At 43.9% G+C, this 15,511-nt stretch overlaps 1 protein-coding gene across 1 annotated transcript; it reads left to right on the top strand.

The window, feature by feature from the left end:
- The first annotated feature begins 3,063 nt into the window (after positions 1 to 3,063).
- rplp0 (ribosomal protein, large, P0) lies at positions 3,064 to 14,845 on the top strand. Its single transcript, XM_052032420.1, has 8 exons — positions 3,064 to 3,104; positions 7,027 to 7,131; positions 11,047 to 11,222; positions 11,315 to 11,402; positions 11,829 to 11,975; positions 12,692 to 12,877; positions 13,234 to 13,374; positions 14,628 to 14,845. Exons 2-8 carry the CDS (start codon positions 7,078 to 7,080, stop codon positions 14,772 to 14,774), a joined length of 939 nt encoding a protein of 312 aa, XP_051888380.1. The 5' UTR covers positions 3,064 to 3,104; positions 7,027 to 7,077; the 3' UTR covers positions 14,775 to 14,845.
- The last annotated feature ends 666 nt before the right edge of the window (positions 14,846 to 15,511 follow it).

The raw sequence follows: 15,511 nt of genomic DNA, 5'->3' as shown, positions 1-15,511 counted from the left end.
AGGTGATAGGTGGAGGCGACAGATGACGGGATCTGATGGGAAACGATGGTGGAGCGTGGAACCTAATAAGGGAAGTGGAGTAGGCGGATGGGAATGGGATCTATGGGAGGCTGATGGGCAGATGGAATGGGTGGAGGAGGAGAAAGAAACAGGGTGATGTGGGGCTGGGGTGGGTGTAGGAGGAATTGGGTAGATCATGAGGAGAGAGAAAAGATACCGAGGAGGAGCAGTCTACCTGAAATGAACATCGGGTTGTGGACTACCTAGATGGAATATGAGGTGCTGTTCCTCCAGATTATGTTTAGCCTCACCCTGGCAGTGGAGGAGGCTGAGGGCAGACAGGTCAGTGTGGGAATTGGGAAGGGAATTAAAATAGCTCACAACTGGGTGATCCAGATGTCCATGGTTGACAGAGTGCAATCTGTGCTTGGTCTAACCAATGTAGAGGAGGCCATATCAGGAGCACAGAATGCAATAAACAAAGATGGAGGAGATGCATGTGAATCTCTTTTTCACCTGGAAGGGCTGTTTAGAGCCCTGGGTGGTGGTGAGGGAGGAGGTGTAGGGACAGGTATTATGCCTCTGACCATTGCAGGGGAAGATGCCTGGGGAGGGATGACCAAACCATGGAGTTGTGAAGTGAGTGGAATTTGCAGAAAGGGGTGGGGAGGGGAAGATGTGGCCAATGGTGGGATCACCTTGTAGCTGGTGGGATCACCGTGTAGCTGACGGAAGTGTTGAAGAATGATGTGCAGGTCAAATTGAATTCTCCTCACCTTGATCCACCTATCGCTTACCAGCTCTTGCTCCACTCTTTCCCCTCACCTCTTTATTCTGGCTACCTCTCCTCTATCTTTCAGTCCAGATGAAGGGTCTCGACCTGAAATATCAATTGTCCATTTCCCTCCACAGATGCTGCCTGACACACTGAGTTTCCAGCAGTCTACAGGTCTATGGTGGACACCATCTCCCTGGCCCTGCACTCATCTCTGGAGCACCTGGGTGGTAAAGAAACCCATGTTAGACTATTGTTTATTGACTACAGCTCTGCCTTCAATACTATAATTCCAAGAAAACTCATCACCAAACTACAAGATCTGGGAAACACCTCCCTTTGCAACTGGATCCTTGACTTCCTGACAAATAGACCACAATCAGTGAGGATAGGCAGCAATACCTCTACCACGATTATTTTCAACACTAGTGCCCCACAAGGCTGCGTCCTGAGCTCCCTACTCATAATTGTATGGCCAGATTCTGCTCTAACTCCATCTACATGTATGTAGATGATACCACCATAGTGGGCCGTATCTCAAAAAACGATGTGTCAGAGTAACTGACATGGTGTCATGACAACAACCTTTCCCTCAGTGTCAGCAAGACAAAAGAGCTGGTTCTTGGCTTCAGGAAGGGGGTTGGTGCATATGCTCCTGTCTACATCAATGGTGCTGAGGTCGAGAGGGTTGAGAGCTTCAAGTTCCCAAGAGTGAACATCACCAATAGCCTGTCCTTGTCCAACCGCCTAGACACCATGGCCAAGAAAGCTCGCCAGTGCCTCTAATTCCTCAAGAGGCTAAAGAAAATTGGCATGTCCCCTTCAACACCCACCAATTTTTATCAATGCACCATAGAAAGCATCCTATCCAGTATGGCAACTGCTCTCACAATCTACCTCGTTATGACCTTGCACCTTTATTGTCTTCCTACGCTGTGCATTCTCTGCAGCTGTTACATTTATTCTGCATTCTGGTATTGTTTTACCTTGGACTATCTCAATGCACTGTGCAATGAATTGATCTGTACGAATAGTATGTAAGACAAGTTTTTCACTGTACCTTGGTACATATGACAATAACAAACCAATTCCATTTCCAATTTCCCCAGTATATTGTTTGTTGCTCCTGATTCCAGCATCTGCAGTCTTTTATGTCTCCATATTGTCTATGGTCTGTGTGGACATTTTAGAAATTTTAGAAGGAGTTTTAAGCTATGGACCACTACAGTTAGAGATGAAGTATTTGATCCTGCATTTGTTGTGTCCCACAGTTCCTTCCGTCCGGATTGTGGGTTCATACATGTTGCACAAATGTCAGCTGCTATTTCCTAGAATGCCCATCATAATCCTAGACATTTTTGTGGGGGTTTTGCTCAGCCCCTGTGAAAAGGGTTGTTGCTATTGCTCCAGAATTTTTTTTATCAACTTGCAGAGAACATTGAAACATCCAGAAGCAATGGATGAAGCCACCATCTATTTCCTCCGTCCTCACGCTTTTATGAGAGTTTGATCCCTCAACGCATAAAATCCTAATTTCTCGTCTGTGTGTCACCTTTCTCGATCTCTGTTCCCTCAGGCCATCAATATTTCTCCGAACTCTGGTGTGGAAATCTACTTGAGAAAGGAGCAACAATCGAGATGCTGGAGGAACCCAGCGGGTCGAGCAGCATCTGTGGGAGGAAAGGAATTGTGGACGTCTCGGGTGAAAATTCTGCAACCCTGCAAAACCCTGCACCCGTCCTGATGCAGGATTTCGATCCGAGACGTCGACAATTCCTTTCTTCCAACCCCAGATGCTGCTCGACCCGCTGAGTTCCTCCAGCAGCACAGTGTTTGTTGCTCCAGATTCCAGCGTCTGCCGTCTGTTGCGTCCCTACTTGGGAGAGGATTGGGTGAGATGGTCCGTACATGGAGGGATATTCCCGACCTCACAACAATCCTCCCTCAGGCACATTCCTCCTGCTGACAGATCAATGAGGAGAGCCATCAATGTCCCAGACAGCGGCCGTCAACCACTACCCAAACGTTATTGGCCGATGCAATGTTCCAGCCGTGTCATTGGATGTTGGGTGGCGACTGGCGTCTCGTTCATTGGGTCGTTGCTTGCCCTTTCCCTCAATAAGATTGGCTAATAGTGATAAATTTGGTAGCGCTCATTCTGATTGGTTGTTGCAGCTTGTCTTTCGGATTGGTCGGAGCTCTGAGGGCGTGCGAGCTGATTGGGTCATTTTAACCGGAATGCGTTCGGTGATTGGTTGCTGGCCGGCGGCGCGGTGGGTTATGGGACCGACGCAGCCTCCTCTCTCTCTTTCTTCTCCGGAGCTCCGAGGTGAGTGCGGCCTCGGACCGTCGGCTGGCGGCCCGTCCGCCGCCCAGGGAGCGGAACCCGGGGCGGACGGGACGTGAGGCGTCCGAATGTGGGACGTGGCATTCATGCTGGCGGGACCCAGGCTGGGCGAGTTGGTCTGCGGCGGGTGGTTGGCCTCAGCGCTGCTGGGCCCCGAGCACCGCCTCAGGTCCCGGTGTCCAACACGTGTCCTTGGTCCCGGGCTCCTCGCCTGCCCTCCCGCCGGCCGATGGAGCCGTGTGCTGGTCCGTGCAGACCCTACAACTTGTCAATGAAATGTAGTTAATAAAGCTTATGGGGTGTTAGCTTTCATAAGTCGTGGGATCGAGTTTAGGAGCTGCGAGGTAACGATGCACCTCTACGAAACTCTGGTCAGACCACATTTAGATTGGCATTGGTTTATTATTGTCACTTGTACCAAGGTGCAAAACGTGTCTTACAGACCGATCGTACAGGTCAATTCATTACACAGTGCAGTAACATTGAGTTAGTACAAAGTGCATTGATGTAGTACAGGTAAAAACAGTAACAGTACAGAGTAAAGTGTCACAGCTACAGAGGAAGTGCAGTGCAATAAGGTGCAAGGTCACAACAAGGTAGATCGTGAGGTCATAGTCCATCTTATTGTATAAGGGAGCCGTTCAGTAGTCTTCTCACAGTGTTCTTAAGTCTGGTGGTACGTTCCCTCAGGCACCTGTATCTTTCACCTGATGGAAGAGGAGAGAAGAGAGAATGTCCCGGGTGGGTGGGGTCTTTGATTATGCTGGCTGCTACACCAAGACAACGAAAGGTAAAGACAGAGTCCGAGGAAGGGAGGCTGGTGTCCGTGATGCGCTGGGCTGTGTCCACAACTCCCTGCAGCTTCTTGCGGTCCTGGGCAGAGCAGTTGCCGTACCAAGCCGTGATGCATCCAGAGAGGATGCTTTCTATGGTGCATCGGTAAAAGTTGGTGAGAGTCAAAGGGGACAAACCAAATTTCTTTAGCCTCCTGAGGAAGTAGAGGCGCTGGTGAGCTTTCTTGGCCGTGGCATCTACGTGATCTGACCAGGACAGGCTGTTGGTGAGAGTACTGTGTCCAATTCTGGTCACCTCATTATAGGAAGGATGTGGAAGCGTTGGAAAGGGTGCAGAGGAGATTTACCAGAATGCTGCCTGGTTTGGAGAGTGTGCATTATGAGGAGAGACTAAGGGAGCTAGGGCTTTACTCTTTGGAGAGAAGGAGGATGAGGGGAGACATGATAAGAGGTGTACAAAATATTAAGAGGAATAGAGTAGACAGCCAGTGCCTCTTTCCCAGGGCACTAATGCTCAATATAAGAGGGCATGGCTTTAAAGTAGTGGGTGGGAAGTTCAAGGGAGATATCAGAGGAAGGTTTTTTACCCAGAGAGTGGTTGCGGCCTGGGGCGGTGGTGGAGGCAGGTACATTGGTCAAATTCAAGAGGTTATTAGATAAGCATATGGAGGAAGTTAAAATAGAGGGATATGTGGGAGGAAGGGGTTAGGTAGTCTTAGGTGAGGTTTAATGGTTGGCACGACGTTGTGGGCTGAAGGGCCTGTATTGTGCTGTACTGTTCTATGTTCAGCAAAAGAGTTTAAAAATAAAAGACTTTGGGACTTCCTAAATCGTTTTATGCCTAACTGAGTAATTTTTAGGTGTAGATGCTGTTCTAAATTCAGGAGCTAAAAGGATTACATTATGAGGGCGAGTTGTGTATGTTTGTTTAATTCTAGGTGATTGCGGGATGATTTATGAGGTATTGCAAGAAGGGGCTTCAATGGAGTCGGGAAAACTAATTTACCACAGAGAAATCTGCAAGAGAACTGTCGACATTAGTCAGTTGAAGCATATTTTCATGCAAAGGGCAGTAGAAACCTGGAAATTTCCCTCCTTGTATGTTTCATGGATGAAATAATCAGATTGACTGACCTAATTGAACTACTTATTTGCTAATGCCTGATGTTCAAAATGGCATTGCTCAGCTAAGGATTAATTCCTTTGGTCATATCTGTCAGTTATCATTTCAATGTTTATCCCCTGCCCTCTTATTAAAAGCAATTCCAGATTCTCGTTGCACTTTTTTTCTGAAAGGGCATTCCATTTTGAAGTGTATAATTGTCCCCTTTACCCTTCTAAAACCTAACATTTATTCTTGATGGGCATTCCCTGCACCCTCCGTCTGCTAATCAGAATCAGATTTATTATCACTGACATATGATGTGAAATTTGTTGTTTAGCGGCAGCAGTACAGTGCAAAGAATCAAAAAATCGCCCCTCCTCGCCTGGATCACTTGCCAGGTGTTGTCCCACCCCCTCCCCTTGCCTTTATATAGTGGCTATCTCCCTTCTACTCTTTCAGTTCCGATGAAGAGTCTCAACCCGAAACATCAACTGTCCAATTTCCTCTACAGATGCTGCCTGACCCGCTGAGTTCCTCCAGTAGTTATCTACTCTGGGGAGAACAGAAAAATAGAATATTGTGTAAATATAGTGAGACTACAATATATTGCTGTATTGAAGAATCTGGGAGTCTTTGTATCACACAGCAAGTAATTAGGAAGACTGAGAGATTGGCCGTTATTGCAAGGGGGTGGAATATAAATGTGGGAAAGTGTTACTACAGGATTTTGGGGCCACATCTGGAGTACCCTTGGTCATTTAAGGGAGGAAACACATGCATTAAAGAAGTTCAGAGATGATTGAGAAGATTGGTCCTTTATTAATTGAATTTTAGAAGATTGAGAGGTAGATTGGATTTTTGTGGGATGGATGCTAGGAGGATCATACCTGCCTTACTCATCTCACCCTCCTGTCCATATCCACTAACCAAATTTAAAGTTTTTAACCAAAGGGGCATGACTGCCTCCTGGACCAAAATACCCTGGTATCTTCTTGCCCCTATCACAGCATCTCTATTTCAGATTCCAGCTCATCAACTCTAGGCCCAATCTCCTTGCGTAGACACTTGATGCAGATGTGGTTACTGTGGATTGCTGCTGTTTCCACATGACACAGCTAATTCAGTGCTTGGAAACCAGGCACTCCATCTATTTCCACCCTGTCCACTGAGAACTAATATTCTTAAAATTTAAGGCAATGTTTATCATCCATCCCTAACTGTCAGGAAGGTAATGGGTGGAGTGGGGTGTGTCCATCTTTGGGAATGCAAAAGCAAGGATAGGGGTTTTCCCATTTAAGATGGCTGTTTCAAGATTATGAATCTTCAGAATTCTTCACCCAAGAATGTACGCTGAATGATTCAAGGCTTGAAGTAGAATTTTCAACTATCTGAGAATCGGGGATAAAGCAGGAAAGTAAAGATGAAACCAAAATTTGTTCTTGCTAAATGGCAGAGCAAGCTTCAGGGGTCAAATGCATACTCTAAATTTGAGGTCAGAGGGAGTAAGGTCAGAATGGGATGGTAAATTAAAGTGGCAGGCAACTGGGGGTTGCTCCGGTGGTATTAATGCAGGTGCTCTGCAAAGGGTTCACCCAATCTGCGTTTGGTTTTTTCAACGTAGTAGATACCGAGTTGTGAGCACTCAGTGGATATCACTTGTCCTGTGGTTGCATGGAAAAGTGTCGTTAGATGGGAGCAGTTAAGAGGGATGAAAGAGTGGGCCAAGGATTTGTGAAGGAGCGACCTCTGAAATGTTGAACGGGGAAGGGAAGATTTCTGGCGGTAGAATCTTGGTAGAGCTGGGGGAGACATTGTAAGATATGATCCATTAAATGTGGAAGGTGAGGGCCAGGGGTATTCTGTTCTTCCTCGGTCCTGGGGGGAGGAAGAGAGAACCTACTGTATTTGTAGGTGATATCTATCAGTTGTATTTTTGTTTATTTGATACTTCTGTTCCTGGTGTAATCTTGGAAACCTCATTTTGCTTTTTCTCATTGCCTTGCAGTAAAATCTTGTCTTTAAACCAGTTTGTGGCAATCCTTGGAAGCACTTAAAGATGCCCAGGGAAGACAGAGCTACGTGGAAGTCCAATTATTTTCTTAAAATTATCGTAAGTATAACCTCATTTCACTACTGGCAGTCCGGGGTCAGTATTTGATACATTCACATTTGCTGCAAGTACCAAGGGTGATTTGAAACTTGCCAGTCATTGTATATCTTGAATGAAAACAAAACTTGGCAAATACCACGTTAGCCTCTTAACCAAGGCAAATCTGTTTTGGGTCATTGCCTGCCCATTTCTTCTGATAAAAGATCAATCTTCAGTGTGATAAATTAACATGATGGGGATAGACCCGATACAACTGTGGTCAAATGATTGACCAGTGGGAACCATTAAGGTAAATTGCAATAAACATAACATTTAAATCCTTGGATGTGATACCTGGGAGGAATGACATACAAACATACAATGAAAAAGACAAACATAGGTCTTTAACATTCCAGGAGAGGTCCAGTAGTATTGTATAATTGTGGATCAACGGTAACCCTGAGGCTGAATGGGATTGTTATTAATTGTGTTGGACAGTTTGAGTCCATGCATGCAATGAATTTGTTTCCATCAACTTTTCTGGCAAAAATGGCTATCAGATGAAATTTATCCATTAGTCTTCCACCTTTTCTATTAAACTTTGGGCGTGGTTTTGAGATGGATTATAAATTATAACAGAAGGTTTTGCTAGCTTTTGATTCCAATTCAAAATCGAATTTATTTTGATTTGTAAAGGGATTGTGCCCCCTCATTTAAATTGCCTCTTTACATTCTTGCTATCAGAATCAGATATTCAAATTTCTTTCCATTCAATTGTGTTTACTATCTACCAGCTTTTCTAAGTATGCTTGAAGCCTGTTACTGTCCTACTTTCGGTTCACTGTGTCTCCAGGTTTTGTTCATATGCAGATTTGGGAATCATGCCCATGTCGTTAGAATTGATCCCTCAGAAACTCCATTATACACTTGCTTCTGTTTTGGAAAATGAACCTTTTTCATTGCTACTGTTTACTGTTACTTTGCCAATTTTCTATCCATGTGTTCAACCCCTTTTAGAACATAGAACAGTACAGCACAATACAGGCCCTTCGGCCCACAATGTTGTGCCGACCCTTAAACCTCACCTAAGACTACCTAACCCCTTCCTCCCACATATCCCTCTATTTTAACTTCCTCCATATGCTTATCTAGTAATCGCTTGAATTTGACCAATGTACCCGCCTCCACCACCACCCCAAGCAGCGCATTCCATGTCCCAGCCACTCTCTAGGTAAAAAACCTTCCTCTGATATCTCCCTTGAGCTTCCCACCCATTACTTTAAAGCCATGCCCTCTTGTATTGAGCATTGGTGCCCTGGGAAAGAGGCGCTGGCTGTCCACTCTATCTATTCCTCTCAATATTTTGTACACCTCTAACATGTCTCCTCTCATCCTCCTCCTAAAGCCCTAGCTCCCTTAGTCTCTCCTCATAATGCATGCTCTCTAAACCAAGCAGCATCCTCGTAAATCTCCTCTGCCCCCTTTCCAACGCTTCCACATCCTCCTTATAATGAGGCGACCAGAACTGGACACACAACTCCAAGTGTGGTCTAACCAGAGTTTTATAGGCCTGCATCATTACCTCGCGGCTCTTAAACTTAATCCCTCGACTTATAAAAGCTAACATCCCATAAGCATTCTTAACTATCCCATCCACCTGTGAGGCAACTTTCAGGGATCTGTGGATATGGACCCCTAGATCCCTCTGCTCCTCCACGCTACCCAGAATCCTGCCATTAACTTTGTACTCTGCCTTGGAGTTTGTCCTTCCAAAGTGTACCACCTCACACTTCTCTGGGTTGAACTCCATCTGCCACTTCTCAGCCCAGCTCTGTATCCTATCAATGTCCCTCTGCAATCTTCGACAGCCCTCTACACTACCCAAAACACCACCAACCTTTGTGTTGTCTGCAAACTTGCCAATCCGCCCTTCTACCCCCTCATCCAAGTCATTAATAAAAATCACGAAAAGCAGAGGTCCCAGAACTGATCCTTGTGGGACACCGCTAGTCACAGCCCTCCAATCTGAATGCACTCTCTCCACCACAACCCTCTGCTTTCTACAGGCAAGCCAATTCGGAATCCACGTGGCCAAGCTTCCCTGGATCCCATGCCCTCTGACCTTCTGAAGAAGCCTACCATGTGGAACCTTGTCAGCTGCCTCACTAAAATCCATGTAGACCACATCTGCTGCGCTACTCTCATCAATCTTCCTGGTCACCTCTTCAAAGAACACTGTCAGGCTTGTGAGAATGATCTGCCCTTCACAAAGCCATGCTGGCTATCCCTGATCAGACCATGATTCTCTAAATGCCCATAGATCCTATCTCTAAGAATCGAACAACTTACCCACCACAGATGTAAGGCTCACTGGTCTATAATTCCCTGGACTATCCCTACTACCTTTTTTGAATAAAGGGACAACATTTTCCACCCTCCAATCCTCCGGTACCATTCCCATGGACAGCGAGGACTCAAAGATCCTAGCCAAAGGCTCAGCAACCTCCCTTGCCTTGTGGAGCAGCCTGGGGAATATTCCGTCAGGCCCCGGGGACTTACCTGTCCTAATATTTTTTAACAGCTCCAACGTATCCTCTCTCTTGATATCAACATGCTCTAGAATATTACCCTTACCAACACTGTCCTCAGCGTCATCAAGGCCCCTCTCCTTGGTGAATACTGAAGAAAAGTATTCATTGAGGACCTCACCCATTTCCTCAGCTTCCAGCCACATCTTCCCACCTTTATCCCTAATCGGTCCTACCTTTACTCCCGTCATCCTTCTGCTCTTCACATAATTGAAAAATGCCTTGGGGTTTTCCTTAACCCTACTCACCAAGGCCTTTTCATGTCCCCTTCTTGCTTTCCTCAGCCCCTTCTTAAGTTCCTTCCTTGCTACCCTATATTCCTCCAGAGACCTATCTGATCCTTGCTCCTAAACCTTATGTATGCTGCCTTCTTCCTCCTAACTAGATGTTCCACCTCTCTTGTCACCCATGGTTCCTTCACCCTGCCATTCTTTCTCTGCCCCACGGGGACAAATTTATCCATAACGTCCTGCAAGAGATCCCTGAACAACGACCACATCTCCATAGTACATTTCACTTCAAAAATGTCATCCCAGTTCACACTTGCAAGTTCTAGCCTTATAGCCTCACAATTTGCCCTTCCCCAATTAAGTGTTTTCCTGTCCTCCTTGCTTCTATCCTTGTCCATGACCATGCTAAAGGTTAGGGAGCGGTGGTCACTGTCCCCCAAATGCTTACCCACTGAGAGATCTCACCTGACCTGGTTCATTACCTAATACTAGATCTAATATGGCATTCCCTCTAGTCGGCCTGTCCATTATTCAATGGACTTCAACCTTGATGAACGTCATATTATGTGGCACTAGAGCAGAAGCCTTTTGGAAGTTCATATATACTACATTGGTTCTCTTTCTTACTTCATCAAAAAGCTCCAAGTAGGTTGGGCATAACTTGCCTTTAACTGAGCCTTGGATTCAGCAAGTAGTTAGACTTGCCGAGGTCATTATATCGTGGTGGGATGAGGCTTGAAAGCTGACCAACAAAAACTATTAGGGGGAAAATCAAAAAACTGCAGATATTGGAGACTTAAAACAAAAACAGAAAATGCCTGAAATACTCAACAGGTCAGGCCATATCTGTGGGAAGAGAAACCAAGTTTGTGTTTCAGTTCAAAGACCCTTCGTCCAAAATCTATTATGACCAGAGTTCTACAGGTTACAAAAAATACCAGAGATGCTTGAAAAGTTTAAAGATCACTCTGCGCAATGTTTAAGTGTGAGAGATTTGAGTGTTTAGATTTCAACAGGTCCAAATTTGATGTTAGTTTTTGTTTCTTGTGAAGAAATGGAAAACTAATATGAAACTAATGCTCATGTACATAATTCAACTGTTCCTGTAATCTCTTTAGCAACTCTTGGATGACTATCCAAAATGTTTCATTGTTGGGGCAGACAACGTTGGATCTAAGCAGATGCAGCAGATCCGTATATCACTGCGGGGTAAGGCTGTCGTGTTGATGGGCAAGAATACCATGATGCGGAAGGCTATCCGTGGCCACCTGGAGAACAACCCTGCTTTGGAAAAGTAAGGGGATGATAAAGCAATAAAGCTACTGGTGTTTATGACGGTGGTGAATGGCTGAGCTTGATTACATGTGTACTAATGTTTCTCTTCAGGCTCCTGCCACATATTCGTGGCAACGTTGGCTTTGTCTTCACCAAGGAGGATTTGTGCGAAGTCCGTGACATGCTGCTGTCCAACAAGGTAAAGTTTTTTATCTTTAGTTCTGATAAATTTAAATGATGAGCAGAGTGAGGATAATTCCCTTGTGTAACTAACATGCAAATCATTTGATAATAAAATCGATGATTGTTTCAGTTTGTGTTGATTAAACTTTAACATAGATTCTTCATTGCCAATTATGGCATCAATACTTTAATGAGTGTACTCAGTGCATTGCTAGTTATGATGGGGGAGAGTAATTGCTGCATCTTTAATGTTAATTTAATTTAGCTTTAAGTTAACTAGTTTGGTTTTGTAGAGTCCTCTTAGTCTTTATTTTGAGATACATTCACGTTGGTATGTTTTATATTAATTAAGAGTACCTTTTATTGTTTAATGTCATGTCATGTTGCTCTGCTGGTTTGCTTTTGTTCCACCAGTGCTGAATTACTTGAATTACTTCCACAGGTCCCAGCTGCTGCTCGTGCTGGTGCAATTGCTCCTTGTGAGGTCACTGTGCCAAGTCAAAACACTGGTTTGGGACCTGAGAAGACCTCTTTCTTCCAGGCTTTGGGAATCACCACCAAGATTTCCAGAGGTACCATTGAAATTCTGGTAAGTGTCTGCCTAAGAGGTGTCCTGCTTTATTTAAAGTATCATAGAGAGATACTGCACAGAAATAGGCCCTTCAGCCCATCAAGTCCATGCCAACCATCACACATCCATCTATGCTAATTGTTACACTAATCCTACATTAATTCCAATTTTTAATTCTCCCGACATTCTCATTAATTCCCCTGATTCTACAACTCACCTACATGCTAGGGGCAATTTACAGTAGCCAATTCACCTGCATGTATTTGGGAGAATGGAGGAAACCAGAGCACTGGGAGGAAATCCAAGTGGTCACAGGCAGAATGTGCAAACTCCACATAGCACCTGAGGTCAGGATTGAACCCAGGTCCCTGCTGCTCTGAGGTGGTGGCTCTACTATCTGTGCCGCTGCTGTGTTCTTGGTGCAGTTTCAATAATTCCCTTGAACGTTGGCAGGATTAATGTTGATTTTTCTGAAGCCATGGGCAGTTTTGTGGTGGTCTTCACTGAATTATTCATGTTTTACACTAAAAATAGAATTCTACAATATTTGCTGCTAGCTTGGGGATTCTATTAATCTTTTATGGTGGTATCTTGTGAAGTTTTCTAAAATAACTGATGTTTGTGGAATTATTGGTTTTTATGCCTGAAATTTTTGGGGTGAGTGTGAATACTGTTATAATCCCTATTTGGTATAAAGTCAGCTTTTTTCCTGACCACTAATTGTCTTGCCTTAGAGCGATGTACATCTCATCAAGGTGGGCGACAAGGTGGGAGCCAGTGAAGCCACTCTGCTGAACATGTTGAACATCTCTCCCTTCTCCTACGGCTTGGTGATCAGGCAGGTTTATGATAATGGCAGTGTATACGACCCTGAGGTCCTGGACATCACAGAGGAAACTCTGCAGAAGTGTTTCTTAGAGGTATGCTGAATGACATTGCTGGGCTTCTTGCTAGGGACTGGCCATGATGGATTTTGGCCTGTTCTGGTTTATTTATGCAAACGTATTTCAGGGTTTTTTAAGCTGATGTTGTGAAATAACTGGTTTCCTGTTGTGCACTTAATGCTATAGCATTGCCTAGAATTTTGTTTTTAAATGTTCAAATGGTGATATGGGACCTTGGACAAATAGGAAATGGGCTATGTGGTATTTTGGGCTGCAGTGGGGCTTTATTGTGGATTTTAGAAATGTGAAGCTTTTATTGGTTTCCTCGTGCTTGCTGTGATAAGAAGTTGCTGACTAATGGAGCATCTTCATCACCTTGCTTGTCTTCACAGGGAGTTCGTAATGTGGCCAGTGTGTGTCTGCAAATTGGTTATCCAACCATAGCCTCTGTACCACATTCCATCATTAATGGTTACAAGAGGGTGCTGGCCATCGCTGTGGAGACGGACTATTCCTTCCCATTAGCTGATAAGGTAATGGTAGCTGTGTCTTCAAGTTTAATTCCAGCTGTTCAGATGTAATGAGATCAATTGACTTGCATGTTGCTGATATTCAAAATTATGGATGGGAAGGCTCATTTACCCCAATATAGTTACTGCATTCTGTGTGATCCTGTCGCTCTCCCTCTGCAGTACTTAAACAGTTATTAATTTGTCTCTTTATGCCATCACTGTAGTAACTGGAAGTGTTTCTGAAGATAATTCTTATGTACATGTTGCTGCAGAAGTCAACATTTATTGCCTGTTCCTTAATTATCCTTCTGAACTGCTGCAGTCCTTCAGGTGAAGGTGCTCCCATAGTGTTGGATAAGGTGTTCCAGAGCTGAGACCCAAGAATAATGAAGGAATGGCAATTATGTTTTCACCCCCTCCCCTCGTGACTCAAACAGGGGTTGGGGGATCCTTGCAAATGTTGTTCTTTTATACCCGCAGCTCTTGTGCCCCTGGGTAGAAGTTGTGGACTTGGGAAGTGCTGTTAGAATATCCAAGGCAAATAATGGGATTTAAATTAAAGTAATTAAATAAATATGGAATATTTTAAAAACGTCAGAACCACCAATGTCTGCCAAGCTTAGTCTGGACTGTGTGACATCAGACCTACCAGTGTGGTTGACAGTTGACTGCCTCTTCAATTCAGTGGTAGTTGGATCTTCCGATGTCCATATCCTGTAAATGAAATATTTTTTAAAAAAATATGAAGAATGATGTTTTAACAGTAATTTCAGAATGCTGTGCTGTGTTAGGTTGGTGTTTTTGTTTGAGCCCGAATAATGAGAGAGAACTATGACATTTGACATGATTTTAACAGCTGTAATTTTTGGAAAAACATTACTGCTTTTAAAAATTGTGACCAACAGATTGCAGTTGCACACTCTAATGCATGTGATTTGTTAATCGTTGCACAGCTGAGTTTCTTTATCCACTTTCCTTCAATTGCCAAGGCCCTAATCTCTGGAGTTCTTCCCTCAAAAGTGTCCTTTCTCTATTTGTTTTTACCTTAAGCCGCTTCCTACTGTGCTGCTGAACCTTCAGTCATTTAATATCTTGGTTCAGTATCGAGCATAATCTTGTGAGTTGTGCTGGGAAGCTTTCTCTTAAAGCATTAATATGCTGTTGCTTAGATGTTAGTCCATGGCTAATATTCTGAAATTGAAATGGGACGGATTATTCTGCAATTATGGTGAAAACTTTATCTGAAATGTAACATAACTGTTTTTGTTCTTAAGGTAAAAGCTTTCTTGGCCGACCCATCAGCTTTTGTTGCTCCTGTTGTTGAGGCTGCGCCAGTTGCTGTCAAGGAGGAAGTGAAAGAGGTGAAGAAGGAAGAGTCTGAGGAGTCTGACGATGACATGGGCTTCGGTCTGTTCGATTAAAAAATCAGCTACACCTCTCAGCACGGCTAACCAATCAGCCGACCCAAAATAAAAAATTTTATCTACAGAAACTTGGTGTTTGTGTTTGTATATTTTTATGGATTCTCAAGTTTGTTCATGTTTATCTATTTATCTTATGACTTTTATACAATTTGAGCCTATTTGAAGGGGGATAGTCAGTAATTACTGGCTTAATCCCAGGCACTAGAGCACGTTGTACTTCTAGATCAGCAGTGAGAATCAGTGGTCACTGCTGATGGTAAAATGTGGCCCCATTCAGCTTGAGCACTAGGATTTTAAGAGTTTCAGGTGGATAATTTTGGATATATAAGTAATTTGTACATGGAATCTGGACAGACAATGTGGAATGCACAGAATTCAGCTTGGAAATTGTGCACAGGGAAGATTAGATGTGATATAACATCCACATAAAGTATTTCCTTCATACTTCTATCAAAATTGAAATGTATGAATGTACAGTCTCAAAATACATGGTAAAGGTGGTCACAGGTGTGAATAGATGTTCATCTGAAACATTGACTGAAGCTGATTCTCCTTATCCAGAGTAATAGAGGGGAGTGCTACCATGGGTAATGAAAATAACCAACAACATGGAACATTGTAAATGGCATCAGACTTCTTGTCTCAGTAGACAATAAGCCTTTTGACTAAACTGAGTAGTTCTGTGCCTAATTAAGTACTGAAATTAAATACTCTAGAATGTGGGTAGTGAAATA

Source organism: Pristis pectinata, chromosome 17, assembly GCF_009764475.1.
Source record: "Pristis pectinata isolate sPriPec2 chromosome 17, sPriPec2.1.pri, whole genome shotgun sequence".
Taxonomy (NCBI): Eukaryota; Metazoa; Chordata; class Chondrichthyes; order Rhinopristiformes; family Pristidae; genus Pristis; species Pristis pectinata.
The sequence above is the reverse complement of the archived record's forward strand: the minus strand, read 5'-3'. Positions and strand labels throughout refer to the sequence as shown.

Excerpts from the sequence above, each read along its gene's own strand:
- rplp0 (XM_052032420.1), top strand. The coding sequence starts at position 7,078 with ATGCCCAGGGAAGACAGAGCTACGTGGAAGTCCAATTATTTTCTTAAA. Across the intron at positions 11,403-11,828 it reads ACATGCTGCTGTCCAACAAG|GTCCCAGCTGCTGCTCGTGC; the intron begins GTAAAGTTTTTT and ends TTACTTCCACAG. Across the intron at positions 11,976-12,691 it reads GAGGTACCATTGAAATTCTG|AGCGATGTACATCTCATCAA; the intron begins GTAAGTGTCTGC and ends GTCTTGCCTTAG.